Here is a 26,021-nt window from a genome sequence, read left to right on the forward strand (position 1 = left end):
CTGATAGAAAAATGTGCATCACCAAAAGAAGGAACATGTAGATTAACACAGTGGATCTGTCCAAACGGTAATCGTTTTAACAACGTTGTCATCTGTACAAAGAAAAAACTCTTCCGTTTTTAGTACATTGTTGATGTGTAAAAGTTCCTTAAGTTTGTGTGTTCTTGACGTCTTTTCTTTTAACCCTGCAGGTAGGGTTAACGCATCTATTAATAAAAGTTTTACCTATGGAACTTTGATATGATGAAAATGTGTGTAATAAAGCAAACCCAAACAAACAACTCAATTATTCTATGTTAAATGGAACTCTTCCACCATATCTAGTTTTAAAATGAATCACAGGAACTTGCCATCCTAGGTCACATTACCATAAATATAATATAAAATTACTATAAGATAAAATTACTTCAGTTAATTTACCATCGCATGCATGTCCCCCTTTGCTAACCCTTTTGTGGAAGGGCTCTTTGTGAAGGGATTTAGATGTTTGCTTGGAACACCCCTTTAATTGTACATTTATTAAATCACATGTAAGTTTTATAAATAATACTAGGTAAAGGAGAGCAAACTGATTCCCCCTTCATTTTATCTACCTTATGCCGACCGAAAGGTATATGATTTTCTTTCTTCGGATGAAAACACATAGGCTATTTTAGAAAAAATAAACTAGACTTTTAGAAATATTATCCATCTCTTGTGTTTGTGTGTCAAATAATGCAAGTGAATAGACACCAAAATGCTGAAGGTCGAAAAAGTCCAAGAGCATTGTAAAGCTCACATGATAAGTGCAGAAAACATCTTGTGTGAACAACACAGCAAGCTGTGAGTAGGCTGTATGAAGTTTCTGGCGTATGCACTTGCATTATATTGGCTTACAATAATGGATAATTTTTCAAAAAATCTTTGTGGAAAGAAAGTCAGATATACATCTGGATTGGCACGAGAGAAGAAAAAAAGAGATCATTTTTTAATTTCGGAGTGCATTGTGCCTTTAAAATTGACTGTGGATTTAGATACTGGGTAACACTTTATTTCGATAGTCCACTTTAGACATTCTACTAACTATAAGTAACTTTGCAACTACATGTCAACTATCTGTCATTAGAGTATTAGTAGACTGTCTGCTTAATATTTGCTAACACTCTGTTTTGTTGGTCCCCCAACAGACATTCTACTCACTATAAGTTACTTGGCAACTACAAGTCAACTTATTCTCCTAACCCGAATCCTAACATCTAAACTTAACCTACCAGTCTATTGACTGTCTACTACAGCCTACTAATACTCTAATGAGAGTTAGTTGACATGTTAGTGAAAGTGGACTATCGAAATAAAGTGTAACCAGATACTGCAGTGGATACTTACTACTGATGGACTTGTTTCTCTGTTGGTGCCTATTCTGCTCCGTAAGTCCAATGCTTGATCTAATTTTTTTTTTTTTTTAAAGTGTGTTAATAGGATTATTGACCGGGTAACATAGGACCATTTTTTAATGTTCTATAAGTATTATATAAATCTGGAGAACCCTTACTAAAAATTAACAATGTTTTGCGACACTAACCAAATGGTAATAAATTATTGTAATATGTAAAATAGGAAAGAGGCCCCACTATGCATAAACTTTTATTTGCAAAAACACGTTTCGGCGCGTGCCTTCATCAGTTTGCACGCGCCGAAACGCATTTTTGCAAATAAAAGTTTATGCATAGTGCGGCCTCTTTCCTATTTTACGTATTACAATTATCCAGGCCAGCACTCTAAAAGTTTATTAATATATGCAGTGAAGCCTGCTCCTATACTCACTTAATAAATTATTGTAATCAATCCACCATAAAAACATGGTTTCTACACTATAATAAAAAACATGGTTAATTTAGCAAATGTCCTTAAAGGATTAGTTCACCTCAAATTGTGTCATCATTTACTCACCCTCAAGTTGTTTTAAACCTGTATGAATTTCTTTCTTCTGCTGAACACAAAGAAATTTATTTTGAAGAATGTCGGTAAACAGACAGACTTGGGTCCCATTGACTTCCGTAGTAGGAAAAAAAAATACTATGGAAGTCAATGGGACCCAAGTTACAGACATTCTTCAAAATATCTTTCTTTGTGTTCAGCAGAAGAAAGAAATTCATACAGGTTTGAAACAACTTGAGGGTGAGTAAATGATGACACAATTTTCAACTTTGAGGTGAACTAATAGAACAGCTCATCCAAAAAATAAAATAAAAATAGTTATCTCATTATGTAGCTTACTCACCCATATGTTGAAATTGTATGAGTTTCTTATGTAGAACCATAATTAAGATATCTTGAAAAATGCCTTTTATTTTTGTCATACAATGAATACAGTTGTTTTATTCCCAAAATTCTTGTGTTTCACAAAAGTAAGTTATACAGGTTTGAAAATACTTTCATTTTGAAAGACATTTATTTTTGGGTCAGCTAGGCCTGTAAACTCAAGAAGATAAAGCTTGTGTGTTCAGTGCATTTGAGCAGATTTACATGTTCTGCCTCTATTTCACGTGTATTTTATGACAATACTCACCGCATCTGAACATCGTGTGGCTGGATAATATTTATTCCCAAAATGCCTGGATCATGAAGGAAACACACACATACACATCAATATTAGTTATTGGTTTTACTTACTAACGGAGACATTTGCAAAAGCTTGCAAAATTGACTCACCAGCTCCAAAACATATTATTAAGACTCGTTAATTTAACTGATCGGTTAGCCATCCCGCGATCAACGATTCAGCCTAGTTTGCAGATTCTGTGACAGTTCCTTTCTGTCTAAAGATAAGTTACAATATTCTCAGTTCACTCGTTGTAAAGCTCCCATGCTGAGTTTTATTTTTTATCATAAACTAATAAGTATAAGTTAGACAAGTTACACATGCTATCATCACATAACATAAATACATTGGAATACCGTATGCACTAATAATATTGCGCTAATCGCGTTTAGATTCTCAATTTAATACACTATATCTTGATGTAGCAGAATTTGTATAAAATAAAGTTTTACCTTCCGTAGATTGCAATATGTCCGTTGTTAAAATTCTTTGTCCATATCCCTTGTTTGTTCTTCATTTACATCCAGCAACACCCAGCAACTCGCTCAAAATAAACAATTAGCAGTCCGATGTAAAATAATCCATGTTTTAAACGACGTAAAACCATAGACCCACAGAATAGGCTAATATTGAAGATCCCGCGCAGCAGCAAAGCAAACACCGACTCACTCAACTGACGTTTATTCAAACTTGACTCGTAAAGGCGCGCATAGTTGTCATTGGCTAGATTCCTGGATGACAGTCAGAATAAACAGAGAATAACCAATCATGCTCGAAACAGCTAGGAGAGACAGCCAATAGTGTGGCAACATTGCAATTACAGGAAAATATGAACATATATATATATATAAAATATATAATGTGCTATTTATTTGGTTGTATTTGTAGACTGGCTGTTATATTTAATCAATTGGTTAAATTGTTTTTTCATTGCAGTGCATGATTAAAAATTAAACATTAAATAAAAGATTAAAAATACTGTAAGAACTTACAGTAACTGACCATATATAATATTTATTTACCACTGTTCTGATAAAGCGCAATTTAATAGAGCAAACAGTATATTAAACAGAGCAAACACTGCATATATTCATATACAATTCTGTATGTAGATCTATATGAAAATCTAATGAATTGGTATCATGGTGGTGACAGTTACATTCATGTGACCCATAATGACCCTTTTACACTTTCACAAATTCTTGACCTTTCCTTTAGAAACACTCTTATGCCTAATAATGTCAACATCCCTTTTCACCCTGTGTGGCACTGGTACACAACCTGTTGGTTTAGGGTTAATCCTCTGTCCAAAGCAACACTTTGGTAACATTGGCATAATTGTATACAAGTTACAACATAATACCCTGGGTTTCACACTTCACAGGCAAGACTTAAGCCTGTAGTCCCAGACTAAAATGCATGTTTGAGCTGTATTACCTGAAAGCAACTTGTACTGACATATCTTATGGCAGTGCCATTGTTTGGTCTCAAGATGCACGCCAGTAATGTTTTTTTTTTTCTAAGGCACATTTTTAAAAGCTATAATGAAATACCCAAATTGAACTAAGGACAAATCCTGGCTTTATCTAAACCCTGTCTGTGAAACCGGGTCTGGGTTAGAAATTAAGGGTTAAGGTTAACCCTAACCCTAACCTTAAGACTTGTCTACAGACGTTTATTTAACAGCATGGTATTAACTGCAGTGGTTAGGCCTTTAGCATTGATAAAGGACAAAAATCTTCTCACTGTGACAGTCTGTTTAGTAAAGATTGTTTGTATGGATTGTCCCTAAACTAGAGCTATTGATGCATTCAAGATATACCTGTATCATAAAGATCGTATTTACAAATTGAACACACATGAACGCCGCCACAATGATGAAAATATGAGTAGGAAGCTTGGGATTTTCTTTAAGCCAGATCTTGAAGAGTTATGAGTGTGTCAGTGAGAAACATGTAATACCACAATACTTTGGTATTTAGCAGTTACATTGTCAGGCTTTAGATTATGGCCAGATTTGACATCTTTATTCGCATCATTTATGGACTATTTCTGGATGTCAACGGACGTCCGGATTATAGTCAGTATGAACGTCTTTTCTGAACTAGTTCTGGCTGTCAGTGGACGTTTAGATTATGGCCAGATTTGACATCTTTATTCGCGTCATTTATGGACTATTTCTGGATGTCAACGGACGTCCAGATTATAGTCAGTATGAACGTCTTTTCTGAACTAGTTCTGGCTGTCAGTGGACGTTTAGATTATGGCCAGATTTGACATCTTTATTCGCGTCATTTATGGACTGTTTCTGGATGTCAACGGACGTCCAGATTATAGTCAGTATGAACGTCTTTTCTGAACTAGTTCTGGCTGTCAGTGGACGTTTAGATTATGGCCAGATTTGACATCTTTATTCGCGTCATTTATGGACTATTTCTGGATGTCAACGGACGTCCAGATTATAGTCAGTATGAACGTCTTTTCTGAACTAGTTCTGGCTGTCAGTGGACGTTTAGATTATGGCCAGATTTGACATCTTTATTCGCGTCATTTATGGACTATTTCTGGATGTCAACGGACGTCCAGATTATAGTCAGTATGAACGTCTTTTCTGAACTAGTTCTGGCTGTCAGTGGACGTTTAGATTATGGCCAGATTTGACATGTTTATTCACGTCATTTATGGACTGTTTCTGGATGTCAACGGACGTCCAGGTTATAGTCAGTATGAACGTCTTTTCTGAACTAGTTCTGGCTGTCAGTGGACGTTTAGATTATGGCCAGATTTGACATCTTTATTCGCGTCATTTATGGACTATTTCTGGATGTCAACGGACGTCCAGATTATAGTCAGTATGAACGTCTTTTCTGAACTAGTTCTGGCTGTCAGTGGACGTTTAGATTATGGCCAGATTTGACATCTTTATTCACGTCATTTATGGACTATTTCTGGATGTCAACGGACGTCCAGATTATAGTCAGTATGAACGTCTTTTCTGAACTAGTTCTGGCTGTCAGTGGACGTTTAGATTATGGCCAGATTTGACATCTTTATTCGCGTCATTTATGGACTATTTCTGGATGTCAACGGACGTCCAGATTATAGTCAGTATGAACGTCTTTTCTGAACTAGTTCTGGCTGTCAGTGGACGTTTAGATTATGACCGGATTGGACATCTTTATTCACGTCATTTATGGACTATTTCTGGATGTCAACGGACGTCCAGATTATAGCCAGTATGAACGTCTTTTCTGAACTAGTTCTGGCTGTCAGTGGACGTTTAGATTATGACCGGATTGGACATCTTTATTCACGTCATTTATGGACTATTTCTGGATGTCAACGGACGTCCAGATTATAGTCAGTATGAACGTCTTTTCTGAACTAGTTCTGGCTGTCAGTGGACGTTTAGATTATGACCGGATTGGACATCTTTATTCACGTCATTTATGGACTGTTTCTGGATGTCAACGGACGTCCAGATTATAGCCAGTATGAACGTCTTTTCTGAACTAGTTCTGGCTGTCAGTGGACGTTTAGATTATGACCGGATTGGACATCTTTATTCACGTCATTTATGGACTGTTTCTGGATGTCAACGGACGTCCAGATTATAGCCAGTATGAACGTCTTTTCTGAACTAGTTCTGGCTGTCAGTAGACGTTTAGATTATGGCCAGATTGAACATAATTTCTCAGTGTCATTAATCGACTAATTCTGGCTGTCAATGGACGTTCAGATCATGGCCTGGACGGACGGACTTGATATCAACCTGTTTTGTACGTCCACAGACGTCCCTTGCTCAGTGGGAACCAGCTCTCCCTTCCAAGATGTTAATCTGCAAAAAAATCCTGATAATCGAGCCGTCGTCTGGTGAAATCAAATACACATAAAATAAAGACAATATCTGTGCTCTGATTTCGGCTATACTTGCATGTAAAATTAGAGAAGCAACATAATATCTGTTTAACTGAATTAAAGCGCTGCTCCTCCGCGCGAGACGCAGAGAGAGAGAGAGAGAGAGAGAGAGAGAGAGAGAGAGGCGCGCGCGCGCGCGTGCTGGGAGAGCAGTACCGGCGGTACCGGTAGATTCTCAGAAACTAAATAAGGTTTGGGCGCTTTGTTGAAGGGGAAAAAATCGCTAAATGGGTCTGTAATGTCGCTAAGTTGGCAACACTGTGTATCTCCATTTCTCCAACTAGGTTTTAGGCCACGGGTTAAACAGAAAATACGCGCTGCGTTAATCGAGCGTTAAAAAAAATAGTGCCGTTAATATGATTTTGCGTTAACGCGTTATTAACGCGCTAACTTTGACAGCCCTAATATATATATATATATAGGTGTGAAACAGCTTCACAAACAGTCCTTTCAACCACACAGTATGGTTATTTCTGTTATAAATATTCATATTATCAAAGTACTGGGATAAAAGTGTGTAGTTCGGATATAAACACTACGGTAGTGCAAAATAGAGCAAATCACCCTTGGAAAGTAACATGGCACTTCAAATAACGATTTTATCGATTACAATCATTACACCAGTAGGTGGCGACAAATGACTGTTAAAACGTCGTTCAAAAACACTGATTCATCCAGTAATGAAACAAGTGAAGTCTTTATGAGTGAGTCATTGAATCATTCATTCAAGAGATTTGTTCAAAAACACTGATTCATCTAGTAATGAAACAAATGAAGTCTTTGAGTCATCGAATCAATCATTCAAACTGATTAAAAAAATCATTCAAATTATATAAAATGGACTGCAGCAATTAACATTTTCCTGCTTTGTGTCAGTGGAGAAGGTCCGCAGCCAATGGGACAACACGCAGTACGGCGTGGAGGCGCGGCTTCTGCAGCTGGACCACATGATCGGCCACAGCGACCAATGGGAGGAGCAGAGGCGGAATGTGAAGGCTCTTATTGGTCAAAACGAGATGCATTTCCATAACCTGCTGCAACAGAGCCGAGAGCCGCTCACCAAACAGATCAGTGACAACAAGGTGAGAGCTTGACCTTTGACCTATATTACTTCTGATTGTTACCTTTCACTCAGTGAGAGGTTCGTTCTTTTGGTTAAACACGCAAGATGCTGGTCAGTGGAACAGAAAAGTCAATGCAAGGTTTTTAAAAAGTTGAACTTCTTTTAACTTAGCGCTGTGCTTTAAATGCTGAGTCATGCGCGAGACACTGCAAAAGATGCGAGACGTGAGCGCAACAGCTAAACACGTCCATCTAGCATGTTTGCATTGAAAATCAATGGAAAAGTAGCGCAGTGGAATGGATAAACACATTCGGTGTGTATAGCCCCTTAAGTGCAGTTATGTTGCTCTGGTTCTTACAGTTCAAAATACAAGACTTGGTCTTGGTCTCCTAAATCATTTAAAAAAGCTAGAGAGATGTCCTAACTTAGTTATATGTTGCAGAGACATGCACTTTACAACTAAGAAATATTGTGTTGGAAATATATGATGATCAGTGTGATTTGCAGTCGAGCAAACTGAAGAAATCCATCAGGCCTTTTGTCATTTAATGAATGTGGGAAGTGACCTTAAGCTCACCCAAATCTTAGTTGAACATGCTTTCTTAATAGATATTCAAGTCTTCCACTAAAGTGGGTATTTCATTGAAGAGTAAAAACTCATGTTATGTTTTGTCAGGAACTGACAAAATTGAATTGCTTTATTTAATTATAAGTCTGGAGTGGCTTTGTAAGGTACATGTTCCAATTAAGCCCACAATGCTTTTCTAATAGAACTGTCTCATATTTTATTAAATAAACACTTCAAATGTGTTTAAATTTTGATTAATCATCCAACCTAATTAAAGAACTGCAGATCAAATTGGATAAATTTGGATTACAGCTTAAGTAATTGACATTTTTCAGCAGGGATCATAGGGACACTTTAATCTGATCATGGTCCCTGTAACCTGCTCTTATATCTTCCTTTAAGAAAGTCTGATATCTCTCTGGGAAAGACTCTTTCACTCTTCCTCAGGTTCTTCCAATATTTCTTTGTCACTTCAGCAAGCTTGAATGGCTTCTCTTTTTTTAGGCCTTATCGCCTAATCGCCTTAAATCATTTTTTATTTATTTCCTCAGCATGCACAGTTTGTCTTCCAAATGAAAGGGTAACTCTCGCCAAAATGCAACCTAGGCTCTTTTTGTTAATCTACCCGAGGCAAACTTTCGTGTAAAAGCATAATTAGAATGGAAACGCCACTTTTAAGATTGACCGTATTTTCGTTTTCGGCCAAATTGCCTTTCGAATGGGAGTGCTTGGGGCAAAATCTTTCTTTTTAGTAAACTCTGTGAACACAAACAATGTTCTCAATGCTGGAGTTCATGTGAAGAGCCCCTGGTGATACTTCCAGCAAAGTTTCATGTTGTGGCTGGAATTTTGTCAGGAATTTTGCATTCGATTCGACTACTTTTGACAGACAAAGTTCCAGTTGTTGTGTCGAGCCTTCTTAGTGTTTTAAAAACAGCGATGTTTGATGCTATCATAGAAGTGCCCCATTCACTCCCATTCAAAAGGCAATTTGACCAAAAACGAAAATACGGTCAAACTTAAAAGTGGCGTACTTAAAAGTAGCTCAAAGTTGATGAATTCAAATATATTTTCCGAGCACAGTAAATAAATGAAAAACAAAAACTGTTTTAAACGAGGTTCAATGTGTTCTTATGTTTGTGGGCTTGTTGGGAACAAAAGAGTCAATGGAGATGCTCCTAATAAGATAAATGGACAAAAGCCATATTTCTGGATTATAATTACAGACAGCATCACATCTTTTTGTGGCTCAAGAAGCTTCTAAAATATGTTAATTTGATGTGGTTATCAACAGCTCGCTACACATTTTTACGAAATCCAACTGTCAAATACACATTATTGCTTATAAATGCCAAACACGTCAATCATATTTAATTTTTTTATGTATTTATCTTTTCATTTTTAAATTCTTGTCCGTAATCAGTCATTTTCATGACTTGTTTTTAAATAAAAAGGGCATCTTTGGACGGCTGTTCAAGCTCAGCAGCAAAGTTTTGATGTGACTGTCAGATTGTAGCAACACATGACAGCAAGGAACTGAACGTTTAATTGGCTCTAAATAAAAAGTAAAATGTCAATATCAAATATCTGCATTGGCTATCTCATATTTTTAATCTTTAATCCTACATTTAAACTCATTGTATTGTTAACAACTTTTAAGTTTTTGGCTGCAAAAAAATGAAAATCAATGATACAAATAGCAAATGTCGTTATGAATTAGTTAGATATGTGCGCTCTGGCGATGACCCAAATTGTTCAAAGCATGCAAGCTCGTCATAAGCTTATAAGCACTGAGTTTCACGTGGGCAGGTTGAGTGTCAGGGGCTTCAAAAGGTTGGCTGTGTGCCAAATTAGCTCAAAAGGGAAATATGAATAATTAATTATCTTGTTAATTAAATTATATCAATCAATTCATCCAGCGAACACTCAGTATCGATCGTCTATCAACTCTCAGAGGATGTTTTTCGTGGCCACAGAAAAATAACTTTCTTAGCATGAATGCATCTTTAAAGGGACGTTAATTTACAAGTAGCGACCAGAATCAAAACTCACACATGAATGTGAGTTAAAGTTTTAGTTAACTAAATCACGAACACATAACTAATCTAAACAAACACATACACACAATCATGCAAAAATAGGTCAAATGGAAAGTGAAAGCAAATGAAACCGATGAGGTTACATTAAGTAGTGTTCTATCATAAAGCATGCATAATACATTATACAATACAACATATTATACAAGACAGTAATAATCCTACATACAATGTCCTGGAGATGTCCATTCATAGGTTTGCCTATGAATTAATGGAAAGTAGTCCCTTTTTATGGGCCTTATGTGTCTTTCCTTTGGGGAAATGGAGTGAGAGTTACTCTCCCCATAATAAATAATAATAATAATTGGTTCTGCCTGGGTGTTAGTTGCAGTTCAGGGGTAGTTCACAGAACTCTAACACATATTTTGCTTGTTAGGAGAAAGGGTTTTCTGGATTATTCATTAAATATTAGGGGTGTGACGATACCCTCATGTCACGATTCGATACATATCACAATACTGAACTCACGATACACGATATTATTGCGATACTCCAAGACATATGATAAAAGGTTAACAAAAAATGTACTGTTGCTTAAAATGCTAAATTTGGTATTACATTGCGGGTGTAAATGAAATGGTGACAACAGAATAACAATATTCATGATTCTGAAGCTGAAAACATTTATTTTAGACGAATATTCTTGTACTCTTTCACTGACTAGATATATTTAAAATAATATAGGCCACTTTTTACTGGTAACATCATCATTTGGCATTATCAAGACCCACAAATATTCCCCCATTGCATTATTATACATTATATTCAACATTATATATAGTAGTTCAATGTAGTACTGAAACTAAAACTCTGAAAACTTGAATTTTTTCCTATACACAACTATACACAATACATATTGTCACTATCCACGATACATATTGTTGCAGTTTTGTATTGCGATATATTGTGACACGATATATTGTTACACCCCTATTAAATATAATGAATAATTGTGTGTCTGAATGGTCCAGACACTACAGTGGTTAAGAGAGGTTTATCTCCATTTGACCAATTATATCCAGTCATGTCACGATGGAGGCATTGCCTCTTCTCACATGACTTTCCCCCATTCATTCTCAATTACCCCACACTAAACCCAGCGCTCGCTTTAGGGGGTCTGTTAAAACTCAACGGGCTCAGGGGAGGCGCAGACTGTAACTTTACCTGCCGGCGTCACTGCTGGACAGCGTTACTTAAGAAAAACTAGTGATTTATACACTTTTTAATGTCACACATTTGTGGTTTTATTTTTATAATGTGGATTTTCTCATCCAATTTTTTTAAGTAAGTAAGTAAAATTTATTTATAAAGCGCCTTTCACAGACTAGGTCACAAAGCGCTTTACAATAGACAATAAAACATAATAAAGAACAGACTAAAATAAATAAAATAAAACAGATAAAATGATCAATATATAAAGGACAGAGATTACCCAAAAGCTAACCTGAACCAATGAGTCTTCACTTGTCCCCTAAAACTGTCCACATTCTCAGCAAACCTAATACTGGTTGGCAAAGCATTCCACAGTCTGGGTGCCATAGCGGCGAACATGTCTTTAAACGAGTGCGTGGCGTAGATAGCAGATTTTGGTTATTAGACCTGAGAGACCGGAGAGGGGTGTGAAGATGAATCATGTCAGCAAGATAAGCAGGGGTCTGGCCATGTAAAGCCCTATAGGTTATGGTTAGAATTTTGAATTGGATCCTGTAAATTACAGGAAGCCAGTGAAGGGAGCAAAGTATCGGGGTGATATGGGTGCGCCTGTTTGATCTAGTGAGTAACCTAGCAGCAGAATTTTGAATAGATTGCAGTCGATGAAGAACAGATTTGTTAAGTGAGGAGAAAAGTGAGTTAGAATAATCAATACGGGAGGAAATGAAGGCATGAATGAGCATCTCCAGTTCTGAGTGAGAGACCACAGACCTCAATTTACTAATATTACGTAAGTGGAAAAAAACAGGATTTGGTCAGTGATTTGATGTGGGTTTCGAAAGATAGGGATTTATCAAATGTTCCTTAAACTAGGCCGGACCGCAGATGACAAAGGTCCAGTGTTCTGCATGATCAGAGGGATAGCGCCGTCTGGCTTTTAAGAGGGCACCGCCCCCTTTAACTTAAGTTGGTTAATAATTTCAGTGCTTTTTAAGAGACCGCTTATTTATGTAATTTGTAAAAGGTATCAAATCAGTGCTTAGAAACATAGTTATGTAAGTTTTGAGTGTTTAAGATGTGAGGAGGGAAGGGATCTCCATAGATATCATATATAAAGGCTAGATGTCTCGTGCGCGCTACTGGCCAATGGAGGTCGACGTCCGCACGTGGCGGCCATCTTGCCACAGTGTGCTCGCTCACTCGTTTAATGGTGCATGTACTTTTAAATAACCATAACTTGCTCAATTTTCTACCGATTTTCAAACGGTTTGGTTTGTGGTGGCCGAACGGTGATGCCGGAAGTGACTGTGCCATAAGACATCTAGCGTTTATATATGATATCTATGGGGATCTCATCCAGGGTGCCAAAACTGTCAGAAACGGCCTGATTTTACTGTAAATATTTCAAATTCAAAGACGTGCAACTGTTCGCAAAACAGCAAGTTGCTGTTAAACCTAAATAAAATTGCTGTTGAACTGTTCAACATAAAATTCAGCTTTAAATTTCAAATCCTGTTTGAAATCCCACATATAACCAAATTAACAATATTTTCACAAGACAAAAAAAAAAAAAAGGCTTCTCGTCAGTCTCTCAGAAATCAATCAATCCTCAAAACAATCATTGCATTCTGTTGTATTAAATTATGAATGAATGTGACTACAGTACAAGTGTTTGAGCTGAAGTGTCTGCTTAAAGAAACACACACACACACACACACACACACACACACACACGCACACACACACCACTGCAGCTGACCTGTAGGGGCTGCTAAAGCCATAATTTCATTGGCTTATTGTTTGGTATTCATATATTATTCAAATGTTTTGTACATGAGTAGATAGTGTTTGCCTTAGGTTAGAAATAAAGATCTAACTTTGTTGATAACGATTTTCTAAAGTCATTTGAGGTTCGGTGTCCTTCGGTCTGCAGCAGCAAACACACCTGAATCAAACCGCATCTTGACGTCTACAGTGACTCCACTTGCATTGTCATAGTTGTGCTTTTGTTGTGATGTTTGGACTGTAGTTATGTTCATTGACTTCTTTCTGTTGTCAGGCGTTCCTGCAGGAGCTCGGTCGAGGACAGGAGAGCGTGACTTCCTTTAATGAGCTGTCCAATCAGCTTCTGCAGGAATATGCAGCTGATGACACGCGCAAGGTCAAAGAGCTCATGGACAAACTCAACGCCTCGTGGAACAGTGTCAATAACAGGTATGCGCATACTCACTGTATTTATGTATGAAGTGAATCATACGCACACACTCTCTGAAACGATGTGTCATAAGCACACACGTCATATACAGATATCACACTTAGCGCAACACAGACTCTTCTGGACTTAGAGATAATGATGACATGTCAATAACTGTTATTATTACTGCTGCATGTAATGCTGTGGTAATTATTACTACCATAATAATATTATGGTAATGAATACCTTTGTTATTATGCATTATCACAAATAATGAGGTACTATACTGCCATAATAATTATGCTATTATCACAAGTACTGTGGTAATATGTGCTACCATAAGTATTTATTACAGCAGTATTTGTGATAGCATAATAACAGTAGTACCAGAGTATAATTATGATTGTAATAATGTTAATATATAATATATTAATAATATATTTCTGTCATTGTGCTTTATGAATGTTTGTGAAAATATTATCATAATATTGTGATAATTACTACTACTTTAACTTTGCTCTCATGAATATTGCAGATATTCACTAATATATATATATATATATATATATATATATATATATATATTACCAGAATTATGCTCTCACAATACTATATAACATATACTACCATAATAATAGTTTAGTAATAAATAGTTACCGTAATAACATATCAATACTAAATACTATTGTAATAATGTTGTCATAATAAATACTACCATGATATCATTGATGTTATTAATATTACCATAATTATAGTCTCTCTCTCAAAGTGCTAACATACTAATAACATACAGTGAGTAATAAATTGTATTGTAATTATGCATTTGTAAATATTATGTCAATAAATACTATTGTGATATTATTGTAATAAATGCTACCATAAGTATGCTTTTACACGTATTGTGACAATGAATGCCATTAAATGCCCCCATCATAATATTGTGATATTAAATACTACATTAATTATGCTTTTATAAATATTATTAAATAAATACTAATAAATTCCAATTTAATAATATTGCTCTTTTAAACATTACATGCATTATTCTTTTACAAATATTGTGGAAAATAAATGCTAAAACAATGCTCGCATAATAATATAGTGATATTGAACCATAACCATAATTATGGTTTCATTAATTATAGCGATGCATGTATTACAGTAGAATGCCACTGTAATCATATAGGGATATGATCGTAATTACACTCTCACGGCAATAAATGCTACTATCACAATATTGATGAAAAATAATCCCGTAGTTATGCTTTCATGAGTACTACCATCACTATAATAACTGCACAAATGTTAATTAAATATGCATATGTTAATAAGTATATGTAGTCTAGTTTACGGCGGTGTGCTGTTCTCAGGGCGTCCGACCGCCAGGCCGCTCTGGACTCCGAGCTCAAGAGCCTGCAGGCGTCCCTCCGTGAGCTCGAGTCCTTCCTGAAGTGGCTCCACGAGGCGGAGACTACAGTCAACGTGTTATCAGGCTCCGCCCAGAGGGAGGGGCTTTCACAGGACTCCGCCCACATCAAGGAGCTGAAGGCTCAGCTCGAGGTAAGAACTGTACACGCTTGTATTCCTTTATGTCCATGTGGGAAGCTTGTTCTGGCCAAGACCCGCCCACTTTAACAGGAAGAGACATGTCAAATGACCAACCACATGACAATGGCTCAGTCAAAGCCAGCCAATCAGATTTGAGCTTGTGATTTTCAGTTAGCACACGCCAGTTGTGTTTTTTCTATTTCTGTGAAGTGCGTGATGCGGTCGTGTGTTGACTCTGGGCAGTGCCGTCTGTGATGTAGACAAATCTGGGACATACAGGCACTAAAGTGTGTGTGAACGATATTCAATTATCTCCCTGTCAGTCCTCATTAGTTTCCACGTCAGCCACAGCGCAGCGTACGCGTAATCAAGCTATAGATCACTTCAGCTGAGAAAGAGTGTGTGTCTTCCTTTTCTTCTCCCTCCTCCGACGGTTCTTTGCCGAGTCTGTGATAGTCCTGTGAGATTCATGCATCACAGTTTGATCTCTTTATCTGCCGTCGACTCGAATCACGACCGTGTGGAGGATATATCAGCCGCTCTCACTGCCTACTAACATTCAGAAGCCTACACACACTACACTACAGTACAACATCCGCTTGTGTGTCGTTTTATTCTCCCGACTCTGAATTCTGAAATGCGGAAGTCGCACCAAAGCATTGAGTCATCTTTTGTTGTCTCTGTTGCTCGGCAACAAATGAGAGGTTTTGCACCCTTGAGTCCTCAGTTCATCCTGAAATCATTTGATCGGAAGATTTTACCTAGGCCTAGAAAGCAAATTTCTATGGTCTCTAAATTGTCAACATGATCAAAACTTGTACACAATCTACTACAGACCTTCTGTCGTCTGATTGATAGTTTAGACTGTTTTAATAAGTGAAATGCCTACTAGTATAATTGTAAAAACATCCTCCTTTAGCTTGTGGTTCATGTGACTCTTGTGAAGTTTTTTTCTGTTTTTTAAGAAGTAAATGTAAGAATTACTTTATATTTTGAGCGCTATTTCAAGAGTATTGCTTACTGCACTGAAGCAACTTGAAACTAAGCATTTAACTGCTCAAAAATTTATACTGTACTATATTTTAGTTAGATAATGTTTTTTTTTTTATTTAATATTTTGTATGTTTCTGGGATTTTATGGTACTAAATTATATTTATGGAATAGTTATGATCCATTTATTACCTGTTAATCACTTTTTGAGCATAGACCTGAAAATAAAATTTCCAACTTAAACGGTCAATAATCTTGAATGCTTTTGAGCACAGACTCAAGTTTGGTCTATTTTTTTAAGACAACACTTATTATACACGATTATTCCTGACGTAAAAAAAAAAAAAAAAAAAAAAGATAAAGTGAAACTAATAAAAAAAATACGTGAAAAATATGTTCTGCTCTCAAACTGTAAGAAAATCAAAGCCATAAATCTAAACAAGCTATTTTCCTAATCTGAGGTTGATATATATAAAAAAATGGTCTGTGCGCAGTACCAAACGTTTCCACTAGATGAAATTCGAAATTCGCTAATTTTTGGATTACAAGTGTGACTACTTTTTTGTCCATGTTTTTTTTGTTTTTGTTTTTTTTTTACATTTTGTTCACATGGCAAGTGCCAAAACTTTTACCAAATTTAGTACCTTTCCGATGAAGTAAAAAAATAATAATAAAAGAAAATATATATTATAAATAAAAATAAATAAAAACATTATTTAATAATAAATTATTTTATTTATAATAAAAAAAAACTAAATTGCTCATTTTTGCTCATTTTGTGACTTGAGGTGTTTTTCCTTCTCAAGTATAAGCTCCGTATTCACACTATATCATACTTTATGAGCCATAAAAGCCTGATGTATCAAATATAATACTTAATTATACTTAAAAAAGTTAAACAGCCAAAATTTTATTTTTGTGAAGGTTTAATGAACTGTTGCATTTAAAAATATAATAGATTATTATTTTACAAATACAGAGATTAAAAAAAAAAAAAAAATATATATATATATATATATATATATATATATATATATATATATATATATATTTTTTTTTTTTAATCTCTGTATTTGTAAAATATATATATATATATATATATATATATATATATATATATATATATATATATATATATATATATGAAGAGTTCAGATGCAAAAGCCTCTAAGTGCCATCTGAAATTTTCTTCTAGAATGATCATTTTTATAAAGCTCGTATATTTAAGTTCAGTAATTTCACTTAAATGACAATTAATAGGTAATTTGCACTGCCATTTAAGTGAAATTATTGAACTTAAATATACGAGCTTGATAAAAATGAAAGAAAATTTCAGATGGCACTTAGAGGCTTTTGCATCTGAACTCTTCATATATATATATATAATATTTATTTATTCATTCATTCATTCATTCATTCATTCATTCATTCATTCATTCATTCATTCATTCATTCATTCATTCATTCATTTATTTATTTATTTAGCCACAGCAATTGTCACATCTTAAAATCTTAAATACATTTTGCTGCTGCTTTTGTCTGGACAATATACAGTGGAATTCAGTTGCTTGACATTTTTTATTGAAAATTGGTTTCTTTTATCATGTCACTGTTAGCGCATGCCATTAATAGAGCTAAAGTTGTGGGTGCGATTCCCAGGAGACACACATTTTGATAAACTATAGAGCTTGAATGCAAGTGGCTTTAGATAAAAAGCATCTGCCAAATTGTATACATGTTTAAATCACTTTTTTGACATGCTCATTTTTGCTGCAGCTTCTTTCTTTCACATCTGTCTTCCTCTTAGATATTGTCAGCTTCATTGTAGTCACCAATCATGTACCTTTTTGTCAACGTTCATGTTTTTCAAGGACAGATTATGTATTTTCTTAGAAGCAAACTTGTTTTAACTGACGCAGTTGATGTTATGAAATTGTTAAATCTCGACTGATGTCTGTGTTTGTTTGACGTCAATGACATTGACATTAGAAAGAGAGTTACTCATGTCACAATCACTTCTCAACGGGCAATAGGGATGCACAATAGCGGGAAAAAAACTGACAATTTTTGAAAATCTCTATTTGGAAAGAATTAATCACACTAGAAATGGGGTGATTTTTTTGTGGGAGTGAATCTGCATAGTTCACCCATAAATTAAAATTTTCGTCATATACTCAACCTCATTTTGTGTCAAATCTGCATGACTTTCTTTATGCTGTGGAATACAAGAAAAAGATATTTTGAAGACTCTGCTGGTCGCTCTTTTCCATACAGCTACAATGAATGAAGACGCACTCAAGCTTAAAAAAAAGTACATAAACGCACCATAAAAGTATTATAATAGTGGTCCATATGACATGGTGTGAGGAACAGATCAACATTTAAGTTGCTGTTCACTGAAAATCCTTCCATCCAGCTTTTAATCTTTACAACTGGATTAATGAATCAGTTCAGATCAGTTTTGTAAGATGGGTCAAATGATTTCTTAAATGAATTGTACAAATCGGACATACGTCGGTCTATTTACACAAAGGTAGATTTAAAGATTTTCAGTGAATAGAAACTGCACGGTGAACATATCTTGTTAAATGTATGTTGGTAAAATAAAATAAAAACCTGCACACGTGGTTTTCAGAAATTCACTGTAAAAATATGTTGATAGTGTTTTAAGTATTATGAGATAATATAATTGTGCTTTGAAAATTTGTGCCTTCTAAAATTTACCAGTTTGACAATTCATAACCATATCTTTCTTTTAAGTGATATAATGTTAAAGGGGTGGTGTAATGCCCTTTTCACAATATGTTAAATAAGTCTCTGATGTCCCCAGAGTGTGTGTGTGAAGTTTTAGCTCAAAATACCCCACAGATATTTTTATATAGCATGTTAAAATTGTCACTTTTTGAGGGTGAGCAAAAACACAGTTTTTGTGTCTGTCCCTTTAAATGCAAATGAGCTGCTGCTCCCGGCACAGGGGGCGGAGCTTCAAGAGCTTGTGTGCTTTTACCTCACACAGACATGCACTGGAAATGTCAAAAACTTTTATGTTCAAACCGAAGTCAGAAAGATGGAGAAACTCAAGAAGAAGTGACAACGTGTAGACAACATTTCTGAATGGTTAGTTGATGAATTTATGTAGCTTATGTGTAGTTATCTTCTAGTCATTGATTAGCATATTCTGTCTTGATCATCTATAAATCGTGTTCTGTGGGCGGGGTTTATGTAAATTCTAGGGTTGGTGATGTCACTAACCCGGGAGGAATGTGGTGTAGTCTCTACCAGCCGTTTGTTGTAGTCCTTAAAAAGCGATTTCTTTAAAAGCAAATATCTCCCTTTGCTTTGAACTTTGAGCGTTGTAACTTTGCAGATGTTGTTTATGCTCAAACAGCAACATTACACACTAACTAAAGTTAGAAAAGTGAAATCATAATCAACCACCCATTTAATATGCAAATATACAATCCAAAGCAGTAACGTTATTGCATGGCTGATAATATTATAACATGTTGTTCCCTGTAGAAACTTTACCTTGAAATTTAATCTTGTAATTGTGTGGAAAAGAGCAAGATTTCTAATTGTGTGTTCCAAGAAATTCAGTCAGTCACACAGGTTTGGACCGACATGCGACAGAACAAATGTTGGTTTTGGGTGAAGTATTCCTTTAAGAAAGTAAATGAGGTCAGTATTGATTTCATGTTGGCTTCGTGAACGTTCGTCGTCATGGGTCATCAGAAGGATAAAACGAGATAATAATAGCACCTTCACAGAGCGAAAGAGTAAGTGATTTCCACTCTAATTCATTACTGTTCTCGTCTCGTCTCCCTCATTTCTCTGACGTGTCTCACTGCTCTATTTCTCCGTCTCTCCGGAGATGTGCTCTCTTTCAGTAAAGTGTGTCACCCTCGCTCATTCCCTTTATGAATCTATACACCACATCACTCGCTCTCGTTCTTTTGGTGCTGAAAGAGACACTCCAGCTCTTGAACGCTCTCCAGAGTTTCGTTGTATCAATCCTTCCCTCTCTCACACACTCTCTCTCTCTCTCTCTCTCCCTCCCAAAGCATCTCCCTCTCGGTCGTTCATTCTCTTTTTGTGTGGTTGTGTGTTAATTCTCTGTTTTTTTTGCTGGAGAGGAGAGCAGTGACTGACGCGCGCGCGGGACATGTTTGTCAGGGCTCGTCACATTCGGCTCGGCTGGTGGTGGGGGATCTGTGAGCGTGCGTGCGTGAGCATGTGTGTGTGTGTGTGGCGGTGAGGATGCGTGCTCTCAGACGCTGGCAGTCGTGTGCAGGCAGAGTTAAGATGATGGCTGTAGTTCGGACGTCTCTGCAGAAAGTGGTGGTCTTCTTACACCGGCTCCAGAGAATGGCGATATCCTCACCGCGTTACCAGAAACTGTGCAAGGTCAGTGGCGTTCACACACACTCGCTGATGCGCTCTCGTCCGTTTCTGTGTTAGTTTGCGTTAGTTGGACTTAGTTTGGTGTGTCTTGTGTTGTTCTAAATTCTGTTGAAGTTCAGTTTCTTGGAGATCTTCTCATGCTGCTTTTTCTTTTTGTTGTACCAGTTTTATTGTTGCATGAAATGTGAAATGAAATCCTTTCTGTGAAATCCTTTGTAATATGTTTTGTTGTTGTATTTGTGCAGCTGTTTCTTCTTCATATTTCTACAATGTCTTGTTTTAGTGCATTTATAATAGTGTAAATTTGTAAGTTGTAATGTCAAGTTCTGTTCGTTATACCAAAAGACAGCATTAATAACTCATATAAACCACATCAGACCAATATGAACATCTGAAAGACATTTATTGAATATTTTTTGAGGAATTTGGATGTGATATTTTAGAGTAGCACAGAAGAGTTTGATGCAGTCCGCGATGTAGTTTCCAGTTGTTTATCTCAAACCAGAAAACGCATCCAAACCACGTTAGAGTGTAAGGAACATTAAAGAAAAAAACATCATAATTTGATGTGTGATCGATGTTAAAGGATTCCTGTTAGTAATATCCTATATGAGTGATACTGTGTTTAGATGCTGTCAGTGTGAACTGTCAGTAAATATCCCTTGAGCATGTGTGTGTGTGTGTGTGTGTGTGAGATAGAGATTAGAGAAAGCAACAGCTGTTCTGATATTCAGTGTTTAGCTGAAATCCTCACAGGATTTACACACACAACACACGGCACTGCTGAAAGATGGAGAGCCTTTCAAACAATAGCGAGTCCTGCTTTTGCAGTTACTGTATCTCCAAATCCTCTTTATGTAAAACAGCCTCTTTGTGATTGGTTAATCAATATGGGCTAACATAGTTCACGCTGTCATTCATCAGAGCTGGACCAGTTGCTAAATGCCGAATACATATTTACGCAAAGTGTGTGTGGTCAATACGGGGAATATTTCTGAGCTAGCTGCTTTTGCTGCTAATGAGGTGCGATGCGATAAAGTGTGAGATTTAAGTTTTGACCCAACCAGACTTGACTGCAACAAGCGATAGGACATTTTTCTGTGTGGGCTGGTGGGTTTCTATTTCTGTTCTCTTTAGCACCAACCACAGTGAAATCTGATTGGTTTTTAAAATCCCACTCCACATCAATGTATATCAAACATTTTCTGATTGATGTTCTGATGTCGTGCTGAGTTTTCACTTCCACTGTGGACAGTTAAATGACTTTGAATGCTGGAATCTTCTCGTCGTGTCTGGTTCGGACAGTGTGTATGTTCAGTAAATGGTCTGGGTGTATTGGGGACAGAGTTTTGATTTGTGAATGTCGGAATATGTCACATACTACATCCAACTCACTTATTTCAAAAGCAAATTCTGTTCCTGTGATATAGCCCCTTGAAATCAATCAGACTCAATAGCCAGTTTTGAGACTGAAAGTCTAAGAAAAAAACATAGAGGTGAATTTAATAGGAAAAAAAGAAGTGAAATTAGATTAAATGCCACATTATATGCTATATTTAGCAGACACATTTATCCAAAGTGATATACGGTGCATTTATAACTGGAACAATCTCACTGAAGTCATCTGAGGTTAGGTCTCTTGATAAAGGGAAGTGTGAAAATATTAAGGTATCCCACGATTCGTTTAGTTTCAGTCAGATTTAAAACTGATTCTCAGTTTTTTCAGCAACAGCATTTTGGCACAAAACTTAGTTTTTTTAAGATTAAGTCTACAACAATTCTGTACAACGGTTTATCCAAAATAGCTAAATCACTCTCTGACATTCTCTGATGGAAACGGTACGCAGTTATAAAAGTCTTGCACCCGGGACGGCTCTGCAGCGTTCCTTCTATGTAAATGGGATTCTGCATCAGAGCGACCTTAAACTTTGTGGTTGTCAGTCAGCGCGTGTCTTGTTTCCTGTGGTTTTTAGCATGTATCTTAGTACAGGATGCAAAACATGAGTGTTATCTTTCTTAAAGATTTAGCAAAATAAAGATTACTGAGCCTTTTTGTCCGTGGCTATTAACTTCTGAAAACTTATTCCACGTTTTCACAGGCTATAAACCACTTCAGATGTGCCGCTCATGCTGTTTTTGCGGTGTTGCACATTGTTGCTATGTTTTGCCCTGTGTATGATTTTTCAATAAACGTAATTTTTGAGTAATTATCTTATCGGCTCACGAGTCCCATATGTGAAATCCGTCAGACGAAACCCACACACTCGCAAGCACCAGCTCTACCTTTGAGGGACATAAGCTACTCCTCACTCGATTAAGCAGCCCTAGGCCAGATGGAGGCGGTGTGGTGATCGTTTAAGCGTCCCGGGGTGGCACTGCTGGCTCTGCACCCGTGGGAAGGCATCAGTCATTCTGCGCTCCATTACTCTCTCCTGGGAGGAATCCATCTTTTGGAGATCATTTGAGCCTCCAAAGACCTGCTGTCTCGCACCACCTCCGTATGTGTGAGTGTGATGAATTAGTCCCGCTCTAAATGAGCCTCAAGTTTGTGTGAGTCTAGCAAATCCACATCTGGCTCCAAAAATTTCATTACGAATTACATTCATGATTTACTTCCTGTTTCCTTTTATCTGTTATTGAGTGGCATCCAGGTCCCATTATTTCAACACGAAATGAACTTTGAATAATACTCACAGCTTCATGTTTAATGTTATTGAACTAATTTTAGCTCAATTTTAACTCGTCCCTCAATGTGTGATAGCATTTACACTAATATAATGTAAGTCTAACAGACAAGCGTTCAGAAATATTAGGCTTGCGTTTTTGTTAAAGTTACTTGACTCAATTTGTCAGTGAAAATTGGCACTAGTTTTCTAATGCTCGGTTCACACTGTATGATTTTGGGCTGTCCCAGATGAAAGATGAGCAATCGTGGAAGTTTCGTGGACCTACGTCGTACAGTGAGAGAAGTTCTAACTAGCCAATAAAAATGCAACATGAAATGGCGTATTGGTCAACGCAACATGGTGCTAAAACTTAAAACTACTTTCCTCAAGCTCCATTTGCAAAATTAGCATCCCAAGTTGGCCTCTTTTCCCTAACGATGTCACGGTTTGGTGTGATTTGAATGCAGCAGGACTGCTGTTTACGGTGCTGTTGTAAATGGAGGAAACTTTTTGAAGCGCTTCCACTTTTGGGAAGCAAAATGTATATTTGTAAATGTATATTTTAGTGAGAATTATTGAGCGACCATTTTATTGCGCTCCGTCTGTTTGAGGCGCATGCATGCCCACACTTGTTCAGTGAAGTCTGTGAAATTTAAGGGTGACTCGCTCGCTGTCAGGACGAGCCTTTATGCAAAATGCAAATACCCGCATCAAAATCTAACATTTATAGATAAGGATTTGCAGTAAGTTATGCTGAGGAAAGCAGGTCTCAAATGCATTAAATAACATGCATCTGAGAGCAAGCCACTTTAAACTGTAGGTTTATGAGCTAGTTTGAAGCACTTAATATAATGCATTTCTCATGTTTAGAACAACTTGGACCCGGCAGCAGCTCACTCTGTTATTTTTTCAGATGCATTTGCAACATCAAAGTATATTGATATAAACAGTATTGTCCCATCCTGGGGGAAACTCGAACTTCAAATTGCGCTCCGCACATCACAGAAGTTCGGCACGTGCAGCGGGTAAAACAACAGAACCGGAAGACTCGTACTGAAAATGTTTCCATTACATCTCTAGTAAATTGTCATTCTGAAGTGGGACTTCATTCTTAGGGGGATGAATCCTTGATTGATACACACTGAGGGATTAGTAAAACATTGTACATGAGTAGCATAAATAACTAGGTTGTCTGTGACAGCTGAGCACTGTAGTGTATCTTATACTTATGGTAGTATAAAATCTGAGGGTTTTAAACCATACAGTTACACTTTATTTTAAGGTGACAGTTATGTTGTACTTACTCAAGTACGTATTAATTAACTACATGTGCTTACTGTAGCGTTACGGTTAGGGATGGCGTTAGGGTTAGTTACTTGTAATTATGCATAATACGTAAGTACATGTAGTAACATGTAACTACGTCACCTTAAAATGAAGTATTACCAACCAAACAACTTGAAAATCATGTTTAAAAGCCTGGAGTTGGCATGAAACGTAACTAGTGAAGTTGTGAAGTTGTGTTTCCGGCAGAGGAGATGCGGTTCCCCGGTGTGTGATGACCCTGGGCTGGGCTCAGAGCTCAGAGACTTGCTCCATCTGTGTGTGCTGCTTCAGAGGTTTTCAGATAATGGTGCATTAGCAATCTGTCATGTTGCACACATACATACACCAGCAAACACACACCAGCTAGGTTATGCCTCTTTCACACTAACTCATCTTTCCACACACACACAGTGCACACACACTGTGAGTCACGGCGACTCCTCCCCTCACTTAAAGCACTTTGTGCTGATGTCCATTACTGAGAGCTTGAGTGGAAGTGCTATATTTCTGTGTGTGTGTGTGTGAGAGAGAGAGAGAGAGAGAGAGAGAGAGAGAGAGAGAGAGAGAGAGAGATTGTAGATTAGACTGTGTGCCAAAATGAGATCAAGATTAATCTGCATTTATGACTCGAACATCAAAATTTGCCACATTTTAGGAAAGAGACGTGTGTGTGTGTGTGCCTGCATAAATCCATTCTGACATTGGGTGATATATTGTCTGTCCTTGGACAAAGATGTCTGGAAATCAGTTGGTCGTACGGCTCCTCTCCTCTATACCTTTCTTCATATCCTCTCCTCTTCCTTGTTTCTCCTCTTCTTCCCCGTTGTCTCGTCTCTCCCCGTCCCACCTCTCATTTCCTCTCAAATCCTTGTTTCTCTCATTGTTCCTCTTTTCCTACCTCTTCTCATTTCTCTTCAGTGTTCCTCCTCTAGTCTACTCTCTTTGTTTCTCCTCTCTTCTTTTTCCTCTCCTCTGCTCCCTCCTCATCTCTCCTCTTCTTATATCCTTGTTTTTCCCACATCCCCTCGCTCACTTAATCTCATTTCTCCTGTAGTTTACTTTCCAAGTCTCCTCTTGTCTTTGTCTCTTCTCATTTTTCCCTGGTCTCACCTCTCCTCTCATTTCCATCTCTCATTGTCTCTTGTCTCTTCAGTCCTCCTCTCCTTCACCCCCCCCCCCCCCCCCCCCCCCCGTCTTTCGTTTTTCGTGTCCTCTTATCCCCCTTGTCTTTCCTCTCTATTCTTGTCCAGTCTGGCGAACATGTTGATAGCAATCACTTCTTATTGTTGTTGTTTAATTTCTCAGTCACTCCATCTTTGAGTGCAATTCTGTCTGCTCCTGATCAATAAAGGCCTGTCACAGACGTCTTCATATACATACATTCTGGCCGCCATCCCCAGCTCCACTGATCGATTTTTCCCATTCTTGTGAACAAAGGCTCCGATTTCAATTCATCTTTCAGTTTCTTGCACTGCAATCCCTCGCTCTGGGGTGGTAGTCGAGGCATGACAAAGGAA

General features: G+C 37.1%; 1 protein-coding gene across 7 annotated transcripts in view; it reads left to right on the forward strand.

The window, feature by feature from the left end:
- utrn (utrophin) overlaps nucleotides 1-26,021 on the forward strand; it is a gene marked incomplete at its 3' end in the record, with an annotated part of 239,702 nt that overhangs the window by 88,604 nt on the left and 125,077 nt on the right. For all 7 annotated transcript variants that reach the window (XM_084099868.1, XM_084099871.1, XM_084099870.1 and 4 more), the window contains 3 exons: nucleotides 7,376-7,581; nucleotides 13,438-13,592; nucleotides 14,943-15,132. In XM_084099868.1, the coding sequence (XP_083955994.1) occupies nucleotides 7,376-7,581; nucleotides 13,438-13,592; nucleotides 14,943-15,132 (551 nt within the window). The remainder of the gene's footprint in view (nucleotides 1-7,375; nucleotides 7,582-13,437; nucleotides 13,593-14,942; nucleotides 15,133-26,021) is intronic.

This window comes from Abramis brama (assembly GCF_963993115.1).
Source record: "Abramis brama genome assembly, chromosome: 22".
Lineage (NCBI taxonomy): Eukaryota > Metazoa > Chordata > Actinopteri > Cypriniformes > Leuciscidae > Abramis > Abramis brama.